This window comes from Panthera leo, chromosome C1 (assembly GCF_018350215.1).
Source record: "Panthera leo isolate Ple1 chromosome C1, P.leo_Ple1_pat1.1, whole genome shotgun sequence".
NCBI classification, from domain to species: Eukaryota; Metazoa; Chordata; class Mammalia; order Carnivora; family Felidae; genus Panthera; species Panthera leo.
The window spans coordinates 64,396,897-64,418,497 of NC_056686.1; the positions used below are offsets into that span (position 1 = coordinate 64,396,897).

The 21,601-nt window shown below is 40.9% G+C and overlaps 1 protein-coding gene across 3 annotated transcripts in view; it reads left to right on the plus strand.

Moving 5' to 3' along the window:
* The window catches only part of AK5 (adenylate kinase 5), a 265,268-nt gene that overhangs the window by 135,805 nt on the left and 107,862 nt on the right, over positions 1-21,601 (plus strand). For all 3 annotated transcript variants that reach the window (XR_006206173.1, XR_006206172.1, XM_042952269.1), the window contains 2 exons: positions 931-1,021; positions 9,409-9,485. Coding sequence is in view for 1 of the 3 variants with exons in the window: in XM_042952269.1 (XP_042808203.1) it covers positions 931-1,021; positions 9,409-9,485 (168 nt within the window). In the remaining 2 variants the exon portion in view is untranslated. The remainder of the gene's footprint in view (positions 1-930; positions 1,022-9,408; positions 9,486-21,601) is intronic.

Below are 21,601 nucleotides of genomic sequence, written 5' to 3' on the forward strand. Positions count from 1 at the left end.
TACAGACTACATCTTTTGTGTAGTAGCTGTAGTATCTAGCATAGTAACTAAAGTTTCGTTTGGGGGCACTTTCCTTTTTCTTTTTTTTAACAGTACATTAGAAAATCCCCCCCTCCGCTCTTGTTTAGAACTCCGTATTTTCATGAGTTTAAAATTTTTTTTAATCTTTATTTATTTTTGAGAGAGAGAGAGAGACAGAGAGCAGGGGAGGGGCAGAGGGAGAGGGAGACACAGAATCTGAAGCAGGCTGCAGGCTCTGAGCTGTCAGCACAGAGCCCGATGCTGGGCTCGAACTCACGAACCATGACCTGAGCCAAAGTTGGACGCTTAATCAACTGAGCCACCCAGGCACCCCTCATGGGTTTCTTAAATGAAAAACAAAAACCCTAAGAGCCAGAAGCCACAAGGTAAATTTCAATTATCATTTTTTTCCAAAGCTTACTTTATAAGTTACGAAAATTCTACACATTTTTCTTAATCATAAATGACTGTAGGGACACCTGGGTGGCTCAGTCTGTTAAGGGGCTGACTTCAACTCAGGTGGTGATCTTGCGGTTTGTGGGTTCGGGCCCTTCATCGGCTCTGTGCTGTCAGCTAGGAGCCTGGAGCCTGCTTTGGATTCTGTGTCTCCCTCTCTCTCTCTGCCCCTCTCCTGCTCATGCTCTGTCTGTCTCTGTCTCTCAAAAGTGAATAAACGTTAAAAAATTTTTTAATAAATAAATAAATGCACGCTGACTCCCTCCTTCTTTGTTTGATATGTGTGGTCTAGACTGAAAAATCCTCCATGAGTCTGTTTAAGACTCAAGGGCTTTAGTTCCTGTTGACCTGCTTCATTAGAGATACAGTTATATGATGCTTGCTCATTATATTTGGGAATGAACTAATTTATGCATTCTCTTGTTCCCAACTTGTCTGTCCTGTTTCCCCCAGTTTGATGCTGACCGAAACGAAGATGAGGTGTTCTATGACATCAGTGTGGCAGTGGACAGCAAGTTATTTCCAAACAAAGAAGCTGCAGCAGGTAAGTCACCATGTCCTTTGGGCAACAGTATGGCCTGATCACCTGCCAACTGTCTGGAGCTTTGTAGTAATGTTGGAGCTCAACAATCTGCTGCAAGGTTTTAAGGATGACACCGTTCTCAGAGCTTTACACTCTCTGGTTTGAAAATAAAGGCTAAAACAAAATAGAAAAGAAGGACTATCCATTTGGCCCTTATAGTGAATGCTTGCCTTCCAGTCATTGCACATGTAAATTAGCAAGCAGTCCCAATGTAACACACGACCTGTGTTACTATAATTGAAAAAGTCGAATCTAGCCCACTCTGTGTGCAACAATTAAAAGTTACAACTCCTCCAGGACTCCTTAACTCTGACATGTCTCTGCTGTGCCCCCCGGGAAAAGCCTCCCCTTCTGTCAGATAGCTGCTCCTCTCCCAACCCACAGCTCCTATTTTGGCTCTGTGCCTTCTCTTCCTAAGCATTCACCCCTAGAAGTTCGACCTTGGACAATAGTGCAGGGCAATCACACACCCTTATGTAAGCAGTACTCAAGGTTCTGTTTTGACCCTTATCTCATTTTCTTTGACTGTCTGATTCTGGTCAACTCATTGTCCCTCATGGTCTCCACTATCAGTACTATGCAGATGACTCTCAAATCTTTGTCTCAGTCCTGAACTTTCTTCTCAGGCCATAAGAACAAAAAAACTTCTGGGCTGTAAAGAAAAAGACTAAACATGGAAAATGTTTACCCATATTTGATTTGAAGCCCCCTAAGAGTAGCTTCAAAGAAAGTCAAGGCAGTGATCTTTCTGGGCAGACCCACAGAGCACAGATAACAATGTAAACTCACCTGCCTGGTTTTCCAGTGATACTTATAGTAAGATGGTCTATTGTTGAAAGACTGAATATTGAGCAGCATATAAGATCATATAAACCAGAGTGCTACTGCTCTGAAAAATGCTATGGCAGCCATGCTTTGTAAGTCAATATTGTATTTAGAACATTTATTTAGACCTCTAACAACAGATATCTAACTGCTAGGTATCCCATTTGTTAAGACAGTGGAGTGGAGGAGCTGATTTAAGGTGCCCCTTATTTTTATTTTAAAAATTTTAATTCCAGTAGAGTTAACCTACAGGGTTATATTGGTTTCAGTGTGCACATAGTGATTCAACAATTCCATACATTACTCAGTGCTCATCATGATAAGTGTACTCTTAATCCCCTTCACCTATTTGACCCATCCCCCACCCACCTCCCCTCTAGTAACCATCAGTTTGTTCTCTATAGTTAAGAGTCTGTTTCTTGGTTCACCTCTTGTTTTTCTTTCTTCATCTCTTTTGTTTCTTAAATTCCTCATATGAATGAAATCACATGTTTGTCTTTTTCTGGCTGACTTATTTTGCTTAGCATAATACTCTCTAGATCCATCCATGTTGTTGCAAATGGCAAGATTTCATTCTTTTTGTGGCTGAGTAATATTCCATTGTGTATATATACCACATCTTTGTCCATTCATCTGTCGATGGACACTGAGGCTGCTTCCATAATTTGACTATGGGGAAAAATGCTGTAAAAACATAGGGGTGCATATAATCTTTTCCAGTTAGTATTCTTTGGGTAAATACCCAGTAGCGGAATTACTGGATCATAGGGTAATTCTGTTTTTAGTTTTTTGAGGAACCGCCACATTGTTTTACACAGTGGCTGCACCAATTTGCATTCCCACCAACAGTGCAAGGGTTCCTTTTTCTCCACGTCTTCTAAGCTGCCCTTTCCTTTAGAACACTTGACACTTTGTGGCTCTCTAGTGGCATTTCTGAAAGGTGGCCTCGTCCTCCAGTGATGCAGCAGTGCTGGCTTTTGTGCTAGTCAGTAAACTGCCTGAGGACAGGTGCCATGTCCTCCAAGTGCACAGTGCCTGCCCCATAGCAGAGGTCACCAGGGACCTCATCTCTCCATCTTTCCTCTCTATACCTCCAAACTTATGAACAAGGAACGAGTCTGCTCACAGTCTCAACTCCTACTACCTCCCATCCACTCCTCCAAACTCTGAAAGCTGAGTTCTGCTCCAGCTTTAAAATAAGCCTGTCCTATATATAACAGCCCTTGGTGATGAAGTGATCCTGGGAGGGACCGTGGTAAACTAGAAACACATGATGCCTCCCCTACAGAGGCAGCCCCTCTGAAGCTCCATGTTATTGTTGACGTTAAGGCATGGACCAGTTGTTGCTGGATCTTTCTCTCTTTCAAGAGTGAATAGAAGACTGCATCTGTAGGTGAAATCTCAAGGCTTGTCAGTGTTGCTGACTCACCCAGTTGAACAGGTCATGTCCATGGCCACTGCTCTGTGAATTTTCAGCCCCCAGGTTTTGTCCCTGTACTCTTCCCTATTCCCTGGACCCTCTTTGCCTAGTCTCAGCTGCCCCACAGACCCCATATCACCTCCATGTGAATGGCTTTCCATTCTCCTTTAAAATTTTTCAAATAAAAATTCTTGTTTTTTAAGTTTATTTATTTTGAAAGAGAGAGACAGTGCGAGCAGGGGAGGGGCAGAGGGACAGGGAGAGAGAGAATCCCAGGTCTGTGCTAACAGCGCAGAACCAGACACGGGGCTCAATGTCACAAACCATGAGATCGTGACCTGAGCTGAGATCAAGAGTTGGACCCTTAACCAGCTGAACCACCCACGTGCCACTTAAGTAAAAATTCTATACATTTAAGATGTGCAACATGATGATTTGGCATGGATATGCACAGAGAAGTGACTACTACAGTTAAGCTAATTAATGTATCTTCTCTTCACATAGTTAACCATTTTCCTGTGTGTAATGGGAACACCCAAAATACATTCTCTTAGCAAATTTCCAGTACTTAATACAGTGTTATTAACTATAGTCATCATGCTATCAACATTACATCCCTAGGCTTATTCATCTTACATATCAGCAATTTTGTACCATTTTGCCAAAATCTCCCCATTTCCTCCACCTTCATGCCATGGTAACTGCTGCTCCACTCTCTGCTTCAATGTATTTGACTTTTTTAGATTCCACGTATAAGTGAGATCATGCAGTTTTTCTCTTTTAAGGGAGCCAGGCAAAATTGTCCCTGTCCTCACAGCCCACGCCAATCATCATTCCTCAGGGACACCTTGGGAGTGCAGTCCCTGTTCTTTATCCCCACTCTAGTTGGCAGGGCTTTGTCATTCCTTGCCGGCCTCTTACCTCACCCCTGAATCCTGTTGCTGCCATGGGGATCCTGACAGAATGCAGCTCTGACCACCCTGGCTCCCTGACACAACAATACAAACAAAACAAAGCAAAACCTTCAATGACTTCCCTGTAGGCTGAGCACCAGTGTCCTTAGCATGACAGATATACCCATAGCTTTGCTGTAGTGGCCTTCCTCCTGCCCTAGCACTGCCTCCCCCATACCCCTCCAGCTTCCTCCAGTCCCTAGAATGTCTCAAACACTTTCCTGCCTCTGGCCATTTGCACTGGTTGCTTGGTATCCCTTCCCCCATGTGCATCCCCTCTCCTCTCTCACCCCCTAGCCCCTCCTTCACCCTACTTTGCATCACAGTTTAAATGTGATTTTCCTCTGGAGGTATTCTCAGCCCCCATCCCAGACCCGTTTAGACCCTGGCATAATCCCCTAATCTTTTCCTGCAGGCTGTTTATCACAATTATGATTATATAATCATGTATATGATTGTTTGCTACAATTCTGTTCCCCTGGGGCACCTGGGTGGCTCAGTCAGTTAAGCGTCTGACGTTGGTTCAGGTCATGGTCTCACAGTTCGTGGGTTCAGGACTCGCATCAGGCTCTCTGCTGTCAGTGCAGAGCCCTCTTCAGATCCTCTGTCCCCCTCTCTCCCCTCCCCTGCTCTCTCTCTCTCTCAAAAATAAAAATAAAACAAAAAAATTCTATTTCCTTTATTAGAGTGCAAGACTGTGTGTGGATGGAGAGTATGTGTGTTTGTTTGATACCCAGTGTGCATCTCATAGGAGACGGCACAGAAGTGCTTTTTCAACTGGCTGATCACCTCGGCTGGGCTACTCGTCTAAGTGTGTGGACTCACAGCCACACCACGTTTTCTCTGACTCCAGAGCAGAGTGAGCATTTGCTTGCCTCCATGCCGTAGAATGCCGTTCCCCAGACCTGTGCACCCCATCTGCAGCCTCTCCTCGTCCCTAGAGTCCTCCATTCGTACTCTGGCAGAGCCATTCAGAGGCATCACCCAATCCCCGTGGACCTCAGATTCCTTATCTGTAACAAGGGGATAATAAGAGCGCTACCTCAGGATCCTTGTGAAGAGCAAATGGTTTACATGGATAACAGTGTGTGGCTGTCACATTGAAAAGGCTATATATGAGTTAGTGTCTTTGCTGAGGGGTTGAGGCATCACAGGAAGAGACCACATCTTATTCAACACATTTCCCCATTTTCCTAGGTCCACTTCTAATCTCTTTGCCCTCTCTCTTTTCCTTCCTCCCCGGCCTCTGTTCATGGAGTAACTGGAAAATCACCCCTGCGCTTCTCACCCAGAACAGTCCCAACACCATATCCCATGAGGAGCTCACTGTCTAGTCACAAATACCGTCAGGATATTTTTCCAAAGAAATGCAATGCTCTTCAAAGGAATGCTAACGGAAACTGTTACTAACACATTCCACGCCTGTTAGAATGAGAGCTGGGCTCTTGGTGCCTGACGCCTGAGGCATTTAGAAGGAATTGAATGTGTGTAGAGTGAATGGAGATCAAGATCTGCAAAAGCAAAATGTAAATGTCCTTTTACTCATTTTTCAGTCATTCAGCATGCATGTATCAAATGCGTAGAATTTCTAAATTCTGTTCTTAAATGTAGAGATGAAATACAACCCCACCTAAAGCTGCTTACGGTCTTGCAGGAGAGACAGGACAAGGGAGAAGACTGCTTTCCTCAGAGGGGGTGGGTGATGAGTTAGAGGAGCTCTATCTACAGATGCCCCTCACTGCACAAGAAGTGCTGCCTTGCAGGGACACCCCTTTATTTGGGATTCAGAGTGGGAGGGGGACCTTCCTAAAACTTCAGATTGAAGATCCTCTAGGAGCAGAGAAGTCTGTAACATTGCCCCAGAAAGCAATGTGGATAGCCTTCTGGTTCATCTTCGGCCAGTTTGTATCATCTTCCGTCTTAAATGTAGGGAGACAACCTGCAAATCATCTTTCTGAGGACCATTCTACATCTGAAACTGGTGACACTGAGAGTTCCCTGTGGGATTCTCTTTCAGCTCTGTATCTATAGAAAGAATATTTTTAAATCTGAAAGAAATTGAGAAATTCAAACTAAGGGGGAGTAAAAGCCATACTATCACTTTTTCAGAATGCACTGATTTTGCTGTCCTTTTTGAGTAACAAGATCATTGCAGGTGTTTTATGTGTTAAATTGTCCAATGAAAGAAGGCAAAAATGTGTAATATGTCTATATTTACCTCTCTCTTTTGTATGTCAAACCTTAGACTATTATTAAAGGTCCCATTTTGAACAAGCCAAGCAACCAATGCTAAAAAAGGAAAAGAAAAAGAAAGAAAGAAAGGGAAAAAAAAGCTATTCAATCATTATCTGAGTGGATAATGACATCCATTGTCTATCGCTTCCTATGATTTACTAGTACTGTTGCCAAGAGCAACACGTCAAGAAATTCCATCTCTTAATGATACAATAAAATTTCTGTTAAAAGCATTTTATTAGGAAAGCCAAGCTCTTCTTCTTTGTAAGCACAAATTTGTTTTTTTTAAAGAGGTTTTTTTTTTTCTTTTTTTTCCCCTCGGACAAAGATGTCTTCATTCTACCATTGCCAAAGATAGTTTTCTAATAATCTTGTTCTGGTTACAAATATTCATGTGTCATACCTGTTAACCAGGTTGTCTAAGACCCCTTCACTTTGTACCTTTTTAAAACAGCTGAAAGAAAGGCTTCTAATTGAACAAAATAAATAGGACACAGGAACTAAAGCATCTATATGTTTAATAAGCCTTTGTGTTCAGATCACATTGCTCATTCCACATGAATCACTCCAAATACAGCTGAGGTGAGGATATCATTTGAATCCAAGTACCTATCACCACTTCTCCATGTGGTGGGTAAGATCCATATTATGGAAATAACGAAAGCTAAATAAAATTGGCATTACCTTTAATGATGCTGTCAATAGCAACCACCCAGCAACGAGCATCGATCGTCACAGGCTGGAGTGACACTCTTTGCTTCCACTTCTGGTTCTTCCATTTCTGCAGCCACCTGGTGACACCCCTCATCACTGTTCCTCATTTTCTCAGGATGTAAAAGAGGCAGCCAACTCCTCCACATCCTGTCCTGTAGGGTACTGTAATGAACGATCATATTTGTAAAACCAGTTGGATTGCTCCTGCTTAGCATTTGGAGTGGGAAGGATGTATTGGAAGAAATGGGAGCTACAACTTCTGCCTTTGATCTCCCTCACTTTCAGTAGGACCTAGCCCAAGTTATTTGCCTTCTGCAAAGCTCATTGTTTTCTTTTCTAAAATGAGATGGCAGTATTCTGTGAAATATGGGTTCTAAAACTTCCACGATCTTATATGGAAAAATGAACATTTACTTCTGACGTCTTAACTGCCCCACAACACATAAGTGCAAACTGATCTCAAACTGGGCTTCAGAACAGTCAAATATTTTGGCCCTCAGATATACCTTATAACATTTCTTATTTGAAAAATGGTGAAAGCACAAAAATAGAAAAATTACATATTAACACCACTACTTTTTAAAATGATAAATAGGGCACCTGGATGGCTCAGTTGGTTGAGCATCTGGCTTAGGCTCAGGTCATGATCTTGCAGTTCGTGAGTTCAAGCCCCACATCGGGCTGTCTGCTGTCAGCGCAGAGCCGGCTTCGGATCCTCTGTCCTCCTCTCTGTGCCCCTTCCCCACTTGTGCGCTCTGTCTTTCTCACTCTCAAAAATAAGCCTTAAAAAAATAAATAAATAAATAAAAGTATGTATAAAATTTAAGTTTTCATATGGCCCTTCTAGTCTCACTTTGTTAATAGCGTTAATAGTGGCATGTAGTCTTCCTGACTCCTTTCGGGCAACTATCTTATTAACGATGACTTGGCAAGGGCTGCCCTCTTGATGTGATGGCATCACCCAGAGGTTGTGCCCTACAAACCTATACAACCGAATGTGGAAACTCCACAATTAGTTACCTTTCCAAAATTCTTTGATGGGTCAAGCATCTCCATTCTGAAAAACTGTCATCCTTTAAAAAAATTGTAAAGATACAAACGCAATAAACAAGGGTGTTATTTGCTTAGTACTTAGACAATATGATAATGGGTCGGTCCTTAGTCAATCTGATAAATAGCAGAGGTAATGATGAGAAGGAAAAGGAAGAGAAGAGATGAGAAAAGACTGTGTGAGGACATACATTGAATCACTCTTTGGAAAAAAGTATGAAAGCAGCATCTGTCAAATGGCCCATATCTGAGAAGCACGTGAGATGCTTGATGTTTTTGTAAAAATCCGTCTTCATTAAAAATAACTCATTGTGTCTTCTGACCAAGAATTATTTGGCAAGGGCAAGTTTACCAGGATATGTGGAGTGGTTTACTTCTTCATAGGGATGTATAGCATTTAATGAACAGCACTGGATTCTGTCTTTGTGGCTAGTTAGGTGCTATGTATTTCCCAGCGGAAAACAGTCACTAAACAAGGATGATAAATCAGTTTTGCTTCAGGAGCCCATTATGAAAATTACCGGTTTAAGTCTGAGCCTTGAGGATTAATGCCCTTGGGGAGGGGCAGGGGAGAAGCTCTCTGTTAACACATTAAGTTAACAAGATTTTTCTCATCATTAAGGACTCAAGTGACCCAAAGGCTGGAGGAAAAACTTGTCAGGTTTTCATGGAGTGAGCAAACTCAGCCCCACTTATTACTGGAACTCCCTTGCTATACCCACTCTGTACTTTGCTCATCATTCCTTCTATCTCATTTACTACTACACAGCCATAAACCACTTCTCCTCCTGGACCATCTTTACTCACCTTCAAAGTAAAGGCTTATAGATTAATTCCTTGTGATTATTTTTTACCTCCATCATCACCTCCACTACTAGTCAGAATTGGCTCTTTATTTTGGTTTCTGAACCTTGCTGTTGACAAATCAGTCTCCTCCACAAGACTGTCTTATTCTCAAGAGTGGAAATGGTGTCTAGAGGATCTACATTTTTTATCTGGAGCCTAAACATGGTGCCCAGCAGAAGGGAAGTGTCTAAAAATGTTTGTGACTTTAATGTACACATAAGAACAGAAACCTAGTGGGAGATAGTTTGCTTTACAAACATACACAGCCAACCTCCATCAGGTAAACTTCTCTTTTCAAATCCTAGGTTCGAGTGACCTTGATCCTTCGATGATGTTGGACACAGGAGAGACCATTGATACAGGTTCTGATTATGAAGATCAGGTAATTAAAATCTAAAAATATCTCTTTATTTTAAATGGTTTTAAATTTAAATTTTAGCCTTTGTAAATGTTTTATGAAAATTAGAATTATAAATCATTTTTCAAGTGTTTACAGATAACTAATACCATATTTCATGATAAATCACACTAACCTATAGCTTTTGTCCACGAACTTTGGCCTTTCAGCCTTCCCTTCCTGACAGTTCCAAAACAGCAATTAATTAAGGAAAGGTTTGTGGTTAAAGTTACATGAGATGGAAATGAGGTTGTATGAGGTTCTCTTGTCCAAGAATTTGTCTGTGTCTCTATCCCTTTCCAGTAATGAACTAACAGTATTTACTGAGTATCAGCTACAGGTTCAGGGTTCTGCTTTTCTATTTCTAACCTTTGAAAAGGACTAATGACCAAGGACAACACAACCAAGAAGTCAATTATATTTTCTATTTTAATAAAACTAGAGAAATTTATCTGGGTCATTTTCCTCTCAGCAGAACTCTCCCCACTGCTGTATTTTAATAATCCAAAATAGTTGGGCAAATGCTCCAACTCTCTAATTAGGCTTTTTGTTTAAAAAAAGGATAATGTCTGAAAATTCCTTCTACCGCTCATCAGTGTTGCTCTGTGATGGCTGAAAGCCAAGTGAATGTGTTCCCAAGGGTTTTTTTCTCCCATCTTCAACTAATATATGTCACAGATAAAGCATATCTAACCAGTGTCCAAATGTAATGGCTGGCTACACATTTCATATTCATATTCAGAAGCTATTTTCATGAGCATTGGGTTTCTTCTTTTATATCACAAAGCAAGGAGAAAATATTGAAAGTGATATAATAAGTACTATGTATTTATACTATTTTTTAACATTTATTGACATTTAATATATATTAAACATTGTGCTGAGTTCCTTAGTTTTATTATGTCACTAATTACTTACAACATCTCTAGGATATAGGGATTATTATCTTCATTTTATAGATAAAGAAAATTAAGACTCAAAGAGCAAGTTGCCCACCATTACAAAAATAGTTTCACAGTGGGGAAGTGAACTTAGGGCACATTTCCTCATATCTGTACCAGACTGCCTCCTAACTCAGCCTCCAAATACAGGCCATTCAGTGGTACATTTTAGGAGCCTTTTCAGTTGCCAGCCCCTAAGACTCTATCAGAGGCAGATTCTAAACACCACTATTGAAGATGAGCTCATGATCCAAAATTACAGGCTGGATGAAGAAATGAACCATTACAAGATATCCAGCTGATTTAAAAATGGAAGGTTTCACACCCCTCAAGAACTAGAGAGAACAGGAAAGTCTGAAAGAATTTTTAATATAGGAATACTTAAAATATTCAAGAAGATAAAAGGAAGAAACCATGAAACGAGTACAAGAGAGAATGGGAAGGAAGAGGCAGGAAGGAAAAGGAAAGAAATAGAAATTCTAAGTACAAAAAAATATTGTCATTGAAATAAAAACCTAGTTAACAGGTTGAATAGCAGACAAAACATAGCTGAAAAGAGACCTAAGGACAGAGCTGAGGAAATTGCCTTAGAATAAAACAGAAAGCTAAATAGTTGTCAAATGTAAGAAAGAACTTAGGAGACACTGAGGATAGAATGGTAGGGCCAACATATTCAAAAAAGAGTTCCAGGAAAAAATGGGAGAGGATGGAACAGGGGCTCCCTTTTAGTTACCATTTTATTTTATTATTTAAACAGATAATAGTTGGGGCGCCTGGGTGGCGCAGTCGGTTAAGAGTCCGACTTCAGCCAGGTCACGATCTCGCGGTCCGTGAGTTCGAGCCCCGCGTCAGGCTCTGGGCTGATGGCTCGGAGCCTGGAGCCTGTTTCCGATTCTGTGTCTCCCTCTCTCTCTGCCCCTCCCCCGTTCATGCTCTGTCTCTCTCTGTCCCAAAAATAAATAAAAAACGTTGAAAAAAATAAAATAAAATAAACAGATAATAGTTGAGAATTTTACAGAGATGAGAAATGACACAAATCCCAAGACTGAAGGAACACATCCAGTTCTGAGCAAGATAAAAAAAAAAAGATACAAAAAAAACACCTCTTCACCTCATCATTTAGTCACTCAACAAATACTAATTGAACGCCTAATATATGCCAGGTATTGTTTAGATAACTGAAATATGTAATTGTATAAAATAGGCAAGAAGCTTATATTCTAGTACAGAAGACGGATGCTAAACGTCAACATGGTAAGTTAGTAAATTCTCCAGATGTCGGAAGTGGTAAATTCTATGAGAAAAGAAGTAGAACAAGGTGAGAGGGTCAGGAATGCTGGGGTTGGGAACAGATTATAGTTTTAAGTAGGATGGCCTCATTAAAGAGGTGTGATCTGACAGAAACCTGGCATATAATGTAAAACATCAGAACACAGAAGACAAAAATAGAATATTAAAAGCAAAAAGGCATTACCTATCAAGGAACAGAAATTTTGGTGGTAGCAGATTAAATAAAGCAAGAGCTTGCATTTTTTGAGCATCTGTTATAAGCCAGACACTGTGTTTTATGATTTACATGCATTGTTGTCAATCCTTAAATAACTCAAGAAGGTAGCTCCTTTTATCCCCAATTTACAACAGAGGACATTGAACCTCATAGAAGTTAAGACACTTCCCAAGACTGCACAGCTAGCAAGCTGCAGAGCTGGGAAACAAACTTTGATTAGCCAGAATCTAGTTTTTACTTTTACCATTCCAAATAAAGCCATTGTCAAGGTCATTGGTGATCTTTGTCAATTCCAGTTAACACTTTTTAGTTAACTTTCTTGACCTTTGCTGCGTGTTATTCACCAAACTTTTACTATAAAGGGTAGTAAATACCTTAGGCTTTGTGAGCCATATGGTCTCTGTTGCAATTATTCAAAGTCCACATTGTTGTGAAAAGCAGTCATAACAACACGTAAACAAATGAGTTTGGCTGTGTTCCAGTAAAGCTTTATTTACTGATACTGAAATTTGAATTCCATGTACTCCTCCTGTGATTTATTTCAACTATTTAAAAATGTAAAACCCAAAACTGAGAGCCTATACACAAACAAGCAGCACAGTGGATTTGACCTGCAGGCTATAGTTTGCTGACCCCAGGGGTAAATCATCTTCACATTCTTGACATTCTCCTCTCTCCCTTAGATTCTAACACTTCTAAATTATTTACACTGTTCTAAGTGCTTCACATTTATTACCTCATTTTATCCTCAATGACGAGTTAGATATTATTGTTATATTTTATTTAAATATATTTTATTTAAAACATATTTTTTGTTACTTATTATTACTATTATAGTGTTATTCCAATAAGGAAACTGAGGCACAGAGAAATTAAACAGTTTATTCAAGGTCACATAGCTGGCAAGAGGTAAAGACAGAATTCAAACATAGCCATCTGACTCCAGAGCCAGGATCAAGGAAAGGTAGGCTGGGCTCTGCTATGGTAACAAATAAAACTCAAAATCTGAGTACTTTCCAGGGTTCTTGTACATAGAACCTCCAAAGGGATCATGGATGGGAAGGCAAAGAGCCTGAGGAAGATGGACCAGCTCTTAATTGCACATTAGCTTCTCCCACGTTCTTCAGGTGTTCCCCAGTCACTGGCCCTCCCTACATCCAGGGAGGCTGGGAAATGGAGCTTTCTTGTGCCTCCAGGAAAGGAGGGATGAGTTTGGTGGACACTGAGTCAGCCTTGGCCACAGATCTCTTGCCCTACTCTGTGTTCACTCTCTCGGTGCTCCTCCTACATATTGGTCCACTTGTTCTTGGTTTTCTTGCTGACCTGCTCTCTGTTGGTCCTTTACTTAAATGTGGGTGTTCCCCAGCATCCATAGCTCTTTGGATCCTCACTGAACATGTTGTCCTTTAAAAAGCTCAGCCATAGCCATGATTTCCACTTCACCCAGAGTTCCCAGGTGAGCTCCTGTTGCATATGTCTGCCTGCTAAACAGTGCTGGTTGGATCTCCCATGTGCATCTCAAACTCAACACATCCAAAACCAAACTCCCCATCTTCCCCCACAAAATCTGCTCACCCTTCTGTTTTCCCTATTTCTGTTAATGATACCTCCATCCTGCCAGCTGCCCAAGCCAGAAACAGGATGTCTTCATAGCCTCCTTCCTTTTTCTCCCCCTCTTCATCAGTTTGTTCAAGAAGCCAGTCAGTTCTCCTGTGCAGAAATCTCTCCTTCCCTCTCCAGTCCCACTGCCGCTGCCCTGGTTTGCACCCTGGGCCTTCCTCCATGGGATCACAGAGACAGTCTCCAACCAGTCTCCCTGCCCCAGCCTCCTGTGGCACACAACATAATCATCTTGCTGAAAAGCAAAGCCAGTCACGGCATTCTGCTTCTTAAAAACCTTTTTGCCTCCTCATTGATGTCATAATGAAATTGGAAACTCTTATCATAATACATGGGAACCTTCAAATCAAAATCTGAACCCCTGCATCCCTCCCAAATTCATCCCTTGCCAGTCACCAAAACACACTGAATGCTCCAGCTACACCAAGCCATTTTCCATTCCTCCAAGTGGCTTGTGATTTGCACAGTCCTTTTCCTCTCTATAGAAGCTTCTACCACCCATCACGCCTATTCCAGATAACCCAGTCATGCACCATCAGGACCAAGCTTCTTCTCAAAGAAGCCCTTACCTCATTACATGTTCAGTTCACCTTCTTGGGGAGCCCATGAGACCCTGTGTTGTAATATTCTGTGGCATGACAGGGAGTACGTTCTGCTCTGGGTGTCCTCAATGCCTGCCACCAGCCTGGCATGTAGTATGTCCCCAATAAAAGTCCATTTTTTTAAAGCCCATAAAATGACTTCTAGTTCTTCTTTATATGTGATTTTTGATAACTTGGTAACTCTTGCTAACTTTTTTTGTATCAATTTTTAATTTACATTCTAGTTAGTTAACATATAGCGTAATATTGGTTTCAGACATAGAATTTAGTGATATATCATTTACATATAACACTCAGTGCTCATCACAAGTGCCCTCCTTAATGCCCATCACCCATTTAGCCCCTCCCCCATCCACCTCCCCTCCATCAACCCACAGTTTGTTCTCTATAGTGAAAAGTCTCTTATGGTTTGTTTCCCTCTTTTATTTTCCCTCATCCTCTATGTTCATCTGTTTTCTTTCTTAGATTCCACATATGAATGAAATCATAGGATATTTGTCTTTCTCTGACTTATTTTGCTTAGCATAATACACTCTAGCTCCATCCATGTTGTTGCAAATGGCAAGATTTCATTCTTTTTTGTGGCTAAGTAATATTCCATTGTGTATATTTGTGTGTGTGTGTGTGTGTGTGTGTGTGTGTGTGTGTGTGTGTGTATATAACATCTCCTTTATCCATTAATCAGTCGATGAGCATTTGGGTTCTTTCCATAATTTGGCTATTGTTGATAGCACTGCTATAAACATTGGGGTGCATGTGCCCCTTTGAATCAGTTATGTTTGTATCCTTTGGGTAAATACCTACTCGTGCAACTGTTGGGTCACAGGGTAGTTTTATTTTTAACTTTTTGAGGAACCTTTATACTGTTTTCCAGAGTGGCTGCACCAGTTTGCATTCCCACCAACAGTGAAAGAGGGTTCCCCTTTCCCTACATCTTCACCAACACCTGTTGTTTCCTGTGTTGTTAATTTTAGCCATTCTGATAGGTGCGAGGTGGTATCTCATGGTTTTGATTTGTATTTCCCTGGTGATGAGTGATACTGAGCATCTTTTCATGTGTCTGTTAGCTATCTGTATGCCTTCTTTGGAAAAATGTCTATTTATGTCTTCTGACCATTTGTTTCTCTTTTTTTTATGGTTTATTTATTTATTTTTAGCCTCAGTGGCTCAGTCGGTTGGGCATCTAGATGACTTTGGCTCAGGTCACGATCTTGTGGTTCCTGGGTTTAAGCCCTACATTGGGTGCTGTGCTGACAGCTGGGAGCCTGGAGCCTGCTTCAGATTCTGTGTCTCCTTCTCTCTCTGCCCCTCCCCTGCTCATGCCCTGTCTCTCTGTCTCTCTCTCAAAAATAAATACACATTTTAAAAATTTTATTTATTTTGAGACAGAGAGAGAACACAAGTGAGGGAGGGGCAGAGAGAGAGGGAGAGAGAGAGAATCCCAAGCAGGCTCCACACAGGCAGAGCCCAGCGCAGGGCTCGAACTCACAAACTATAAGATCGTGACCATAGTCAGACGTTTAACTGACTGAGCCACCCAGGCTCTCCTTCTGCCATTTCTTAACTGGATTACTATTTGTGTGTGTATGGATGCTTGATAACTCTTTTGAGCCTGGGTTTCCTTCTCCAGAAAATGATGATAACCCCACTTGGAAGTACTGTTGGGAGATGTAGACAGTACAGGGGACCTTGTACAGAACAAATACTGCATAAATGTAAACCCTTCCCCAGCCCAACTCAGACTGAACTTTTTAGGAATCACTGCCTTTCTGTAGCTGACAGAGGCCCCCATTTCCTCAGCTAAGGGAATGCTAATTGACCACTTCTGGTTTTCAGTCTGGCATGTAGGAACTTTATCATAACCAGTGTTTCTTAACAACAATAAGCTGAACAAACTGAAAATTCAACAGTTCTTCTTAAATCTCTCAGAGAAGTAGGTCACAAGACAAACCACTGCACCCAAAATTGGAGAGACAGGCAGAGTCAAAGAATCACAGCTTACCAGAATAGAAACCCACAAGCAAGAACCTCACCAGGAGCCAGTGCCTGTGTAGGTAGGAAACCCTACACTGTACTTGGCAAATTGCAGGAGGCTCAGTGTGGGCAAGTGTGAGAGTTCAAAACTCCAGGGGGGGCCAGGCATAGAGGTCCCCACGCTTCTGTGAGTTTTACTTCCACAAGCTCTACCAGGCCCTCACAGTGAATATCAGAGAAAAATCCTTTAGTGCTTCTGGCAAGGGGAAGGGGCACGGAACCGTTTTGAAATACACTGGAGCCCTCTGTTTTTAACAAGGCCTGCTCGCAGGAGAAACTATTTTGCCAGAACCTAACCTGCTGTGTTTTTTTGTTTGTTTGTTTTTTAATTTTTTTTAACATTTATTTATTTTTGAGACAGAGAAAGACAGAGCATGAACAGGGGAGGGGCAGAGAGAGAGGGAGACACAGAATCTGAAACGGGCTCCAGGCTCTGAGCTGTCAGCACAGAGCCCGACGTGGGGCTTGAACTCACAGATCGTGAGATCATGACCTGAGCCGAAGTCAGACAATTAACCGACTGAGCCACCCAGGCGCCCCTAACCTGTTGTGGTTTTATCAGAGCCTACTCTACCTGGGAGAACAAAAATACCCAACTCCAGCCCCCTCTAGCTATCCTGTTCCACCTAAGGGGGGAAGATCCTGAGATACACTGGTGAAGTTCACAGTCCAGGGGGTCTCCAAAAGACTGACATAACCATAGGACAGTATGTGTTTCACAGAATGGTTCCTCTGCCCCCACACCTTACCACTGCGTTACTAAAAGTTTATTTATTGCAGTTTCTTTTACCTAGTACATCATGTCCACCTTTCAACAAAAACTAGAAGGCATCCTAAAAGGCAAAAACAGATTTCAAAAGCATGAGAACAAGAGTAATATATGGCAGGATTACTGGACTTATAGGAACAGGAATTTTATTAAAAATATTATTAATATGTTGAGGGCTTAAATGGAAAAAGTAGACAACATGCAAGAACAGGTAACATGCAAGGTAACGTAAGCAAAGAGATGGAAATCCTAAGAAAGAAACAAAAAGAAATGCTAGGAATCAAAAACACTAGAACAGAAATGAGGACTGCATTTACTAGGCTCATTAGTAAACTAGACATGGCTGAGGAAAAAATATCTGAGCTTGAGGATACGAAAACAGAAGCTTCTAAAACTGAAAAGGCAAAGAGATAGAAAAAACCCAGAAAACAAAAAACATAATAGAACATTCAAGAACTATGAGACAATTACAAAAGGTGAAATATACAAATATATTGAAACTGCAAAAAAAGTCAAAGATTAAAGAAAAAAATCTTGAAAAAGGCGTGAGGAAAAATATACCTAACCCATGGAGAAGCAAAGATAAGAAATACATTCTATATCTACAATGGAGTATTACTTGGCAATCAAAAAAGAATGAAATCTTGCCATTTTCAACTACGTGGATGGAACTGGAGGGTATTATGCTAAGTGAAATTAGTCAGTCAGAGAAAGACAAATATCATGTGACTTCACTCATACGAGGACTTTAAGAGGCAAAACAGATGAACATAAGGGAAGGGAAACAAAAAGAATATAAAAACAGGGAAAGGGACAAAACAGAAGAGACTCATAAATATGGAGAACAAACTGAGGGTTACTGGAGGGATTGTGGGAAGGGGGATGAACTAAAGGGGTAAGGGGCACTAAGGAATCTACTCCTGAAATCATTGTTGTACTATATGCTAACTAATTTGGATGTAAATTTTTAAAAATTAAAATTAAAATTAAAAAAAAAAGAAATGCATTCAACTTCTCAGGGCACCTGGGTGGCTCAGTAGGTTAAGCATCTGACTTCTGCTCAGGTCATGATCTCAGTTCACAGTTTGTGAACTTGAGCCCCACATTGGGCTCCACACTGACAGTGAAGAGCTTACTTGGGATTCTCTCTCTCTCCCTCTGTCTCTGACCCTCCCCTACTCATGCTCTCTCTCTCTCTCTCTCAATAAATAAATAAATAAACTTAAAAAAAAGAAATATATTCAACTTCTCAAAAAACATGCAGGCAAGAGGAGAGTAAAATACTTAGTGTATAAAGGGAAAAAATGTTTATTTTTTTTTTTTTTTTTAATTTTTTTTTTTTAATGTTTATTTATTTTTGAGACAGAGAGAGAGCATGAACGGGGGAGGGGCAGAGAGAGAGGGAGACACAGAATCGGAAGCAGGCTCCAGGCTCTGAGCCATCAGCCCAGAGCCCGACGCGGGGCTCGAACTCACAGACCGCGAGATCATGACCTGAGCTGAAGTCGGACGCTTAACCGACTGAGCCACCCAGGCGCCCCAAGGGAAAAAATGTTTAAAACCTGCAATTCTGTATCCTATGAAAATATCCTTCAAAAGTGAAGGAGGAAAGACTTTCTCCAACAAAAATTAAGAGAATTTGTTGCCAGTGGGCCTGCCTTGGAAGAAATGTTAAAAGAAGCTCTCTGGAGAGAAGGGAAATGATATACATTAGAAATTTCTATCTCCATCATAAAGAAAGGAAGACTGTTAGAGAATGAATAAGTGAAAGTAGAATGAAAACTTTTATTTTTCATATTCTTAATTGATCTAACAGGTAATAATGTGTTCAAAATAATAGCAATGATGTATTCAATTAGGCATGTTCATGTATAAGTGAAATGAATGACAGCAATGATGCAAGGACGGGAGGAAGAATTAAGAATATTTTGTTATCATTCTCACTGTCCACTTATTTGAAAGTGGACTTGGATTCTTTTAAATGTATATTGCAAACTCTAGGGCAGCCACTAAAAAAAAAAGTTTAAAAAGAAGTATAATTGATATGCTAAGAAAGTAAAGAAAATGGAATTATTTAAAACTTCAATTACATGACATAAAACTCAGTTAAAACAATGAAGGAAGAAAGGGTTTGGAAGCCAAAAATAGGAACAAAGAAAATGGTAACAAATATGGTAGATATGAATCCACCTTCATCAACACTTTAAATGTCAGTGATCTAGGGGCACCTGGCCAGCTCCATTGGAAGAGCATGTGACTCTTGATCTTGGGGTCATGAGTTTGAACCCCATGTTGGGTGTAGAAATTACTAAAAAAGATAAATGAACAAACAAACAAAAAAATGTCAGCTATCTGAATATACCAAATAAAAGAGATTTTCTGCATGGATCACAAAATAAGACCCAAATCTATAAGAAACCTACTTTAAATATAAAGACACATATAAATTAATGTAAAGAGATGGAGAAAAATATACCATGCTAACACTGACCAAAAGAAAACAAGAGTAGCTATATGAGTGCCTCGGTGGCTCAGTAGGTTGAGCATCTAACTCTGGATTTCAGCTCAGGTCATGTTCTCAGGTTCCTGGTTTCAAGCCCTGCATCAGGTTCCATGCTGACAACACAGAGCCTGCTTGGGATCCTCTCTCTCCCTCTATCTCTGCCCCTCCCCCACTCCTGTGCTCATGCTCACTTTCTCTCTCTCTCTCTCTCTCAAAATAAATAAACTTAAAAAAAAGTAGCTATATTAATTTCAGACAGAGCAGACTTAAGAGCAAAGAAATTTATCAGGGATAAAGAAGGGCATTACATAATGATAAAGGAGTCAATATTCCAAGACAACCTAATAGTCCTTAATGGATACGCACCTAACAACAGAATGGGTCCAGGCTCACTGTCCACCCAAGTCCTTCATCCCACCCCTTCCATCTCCCTAAGACCTTGTTCCATTAATGGGTATTGCTTCATCTTTCTCAAGGCCCTCGTCCTCAAAGTATCTTTCTTTTTCTCTAACAACCCAATACCCCTGCTTTGAAGGAAGAAGGAATGATCAACAGTGCCACGTGTCCTAAGAAGGTCAAGTGGGATACTTTCTTCTCCCCTTTCCATCAACACCAAATTTGGTAAAAGAAAAGGCATTACCCCTGCTTCCATCACTTCACCTGTAAACCAGCTTCGCCTACACTGCTTCTCTAAGAGACTATTAAAAATCATCTCATTGCCATCAAGTCAGTGTATGGAGTCCAATACACCGATGACACTTTCTGCTGTCTCAAAACTCTTGGGTCCCTTGGCTTATCTCTATGACCATTATTTCTTTGCCTCCTCCCCCCATCGTGGTCTGTGACATGAGAAGAGCCTGGAGAATGGGCATTATAGAGCAGGTTAGGTGTTTTGAATTTATTCTAGGCACAATGGGAAGCTTTAAAGAGTTGTTTTGTTTTGTTTGTGGCAGGGGTATATGAAGGAGGAGCAGGACATAACATAATTATATTTATGTTTTAAAAAAAGATCGCTCTTGCTATAATGTGAACACATTGGAAGAAGACAAGAATTGTTTAGGGAGGCTTGCACTGGAGTAATGGAGGAGATAGACAGAAAGGGATTTATTTATTTTTTATTTTATTTATTTATTTATTTTAATGTTTATTTTTGAGACAATGCGAGAGACAGAGTGCAAGCAGTGGAGGGGCAGACGGAGGGTGACACAGAATCCAAAGTGGGCTCCAGGCTCTGAGCTGTCAGCCCAGAGCCCGATGTGGGGCTTGAATTCACGAACTGTGAGATCATGACCTGAGCCGAAGTTGGATGCTCAACTGACTGAGCCACTCAGGCGCCCCAGAAAGGGATTCATTTAAGAGGTACTTTTGAGGAAAAACCAACAGGACTTCATGTTAAAATTGATGTGAGAGCCAGGAGGGCATGAGCTGTTAGAAAAAAATGATCAGGTTTTTAACTTGTACAGCTGGGTAGATGGTAGTGGCATTCACTGAGAAAGAACAGTAAGAAAACACCAGTTCTGTAAGAAAAGAGCATGAGTATAATTTTAGATATTGTGAATTCAAAATGCCTTCATGCATCCAAGTAGAGAATTCAAGTGAACAATTGAACGTACAAATCTGGGCTGGAAATACAGATTTGTGAGCCCCTGAATATAGGTAGAACTTGAAGCTGCATGTGGAGATGATACTTAAAGAAAAAGAACAGACTTAAGAAGAGAAGAGGATCTACAGCTGAGAAATGAAGAAATTCAAAGACCAGGTAGAGGAAGATGGGCCAGGAAAAAGTGTGTGTGTGTGTGTGTGTGTGTGTGTGTGTGTGTGTGTGTGTGTAGAAGTTGGCGTTACAGAGAAAGCAGGAAAATCAGCAGAATGTGATGTCCCCAAAACCATAGAAGACGGTATTTCAAGAAGCAGAGAGGGTGAAGTGTTGACAAGAGGATGAAGAGGGAGAATGGTAAGTGGCCATTGTATAGAGAAACATGGAGGAAATTGTTGACCTTACAAAGGGCAATTGGGAAAGTTGTTTGTAAGGGAAGACACTTGAGCATGTTTTAAAACTCACAGGAAAAGTCCATTCATTTGAGAGAAGGAGTATATACAAGACAGAAGAAGATTTCTGAATGTA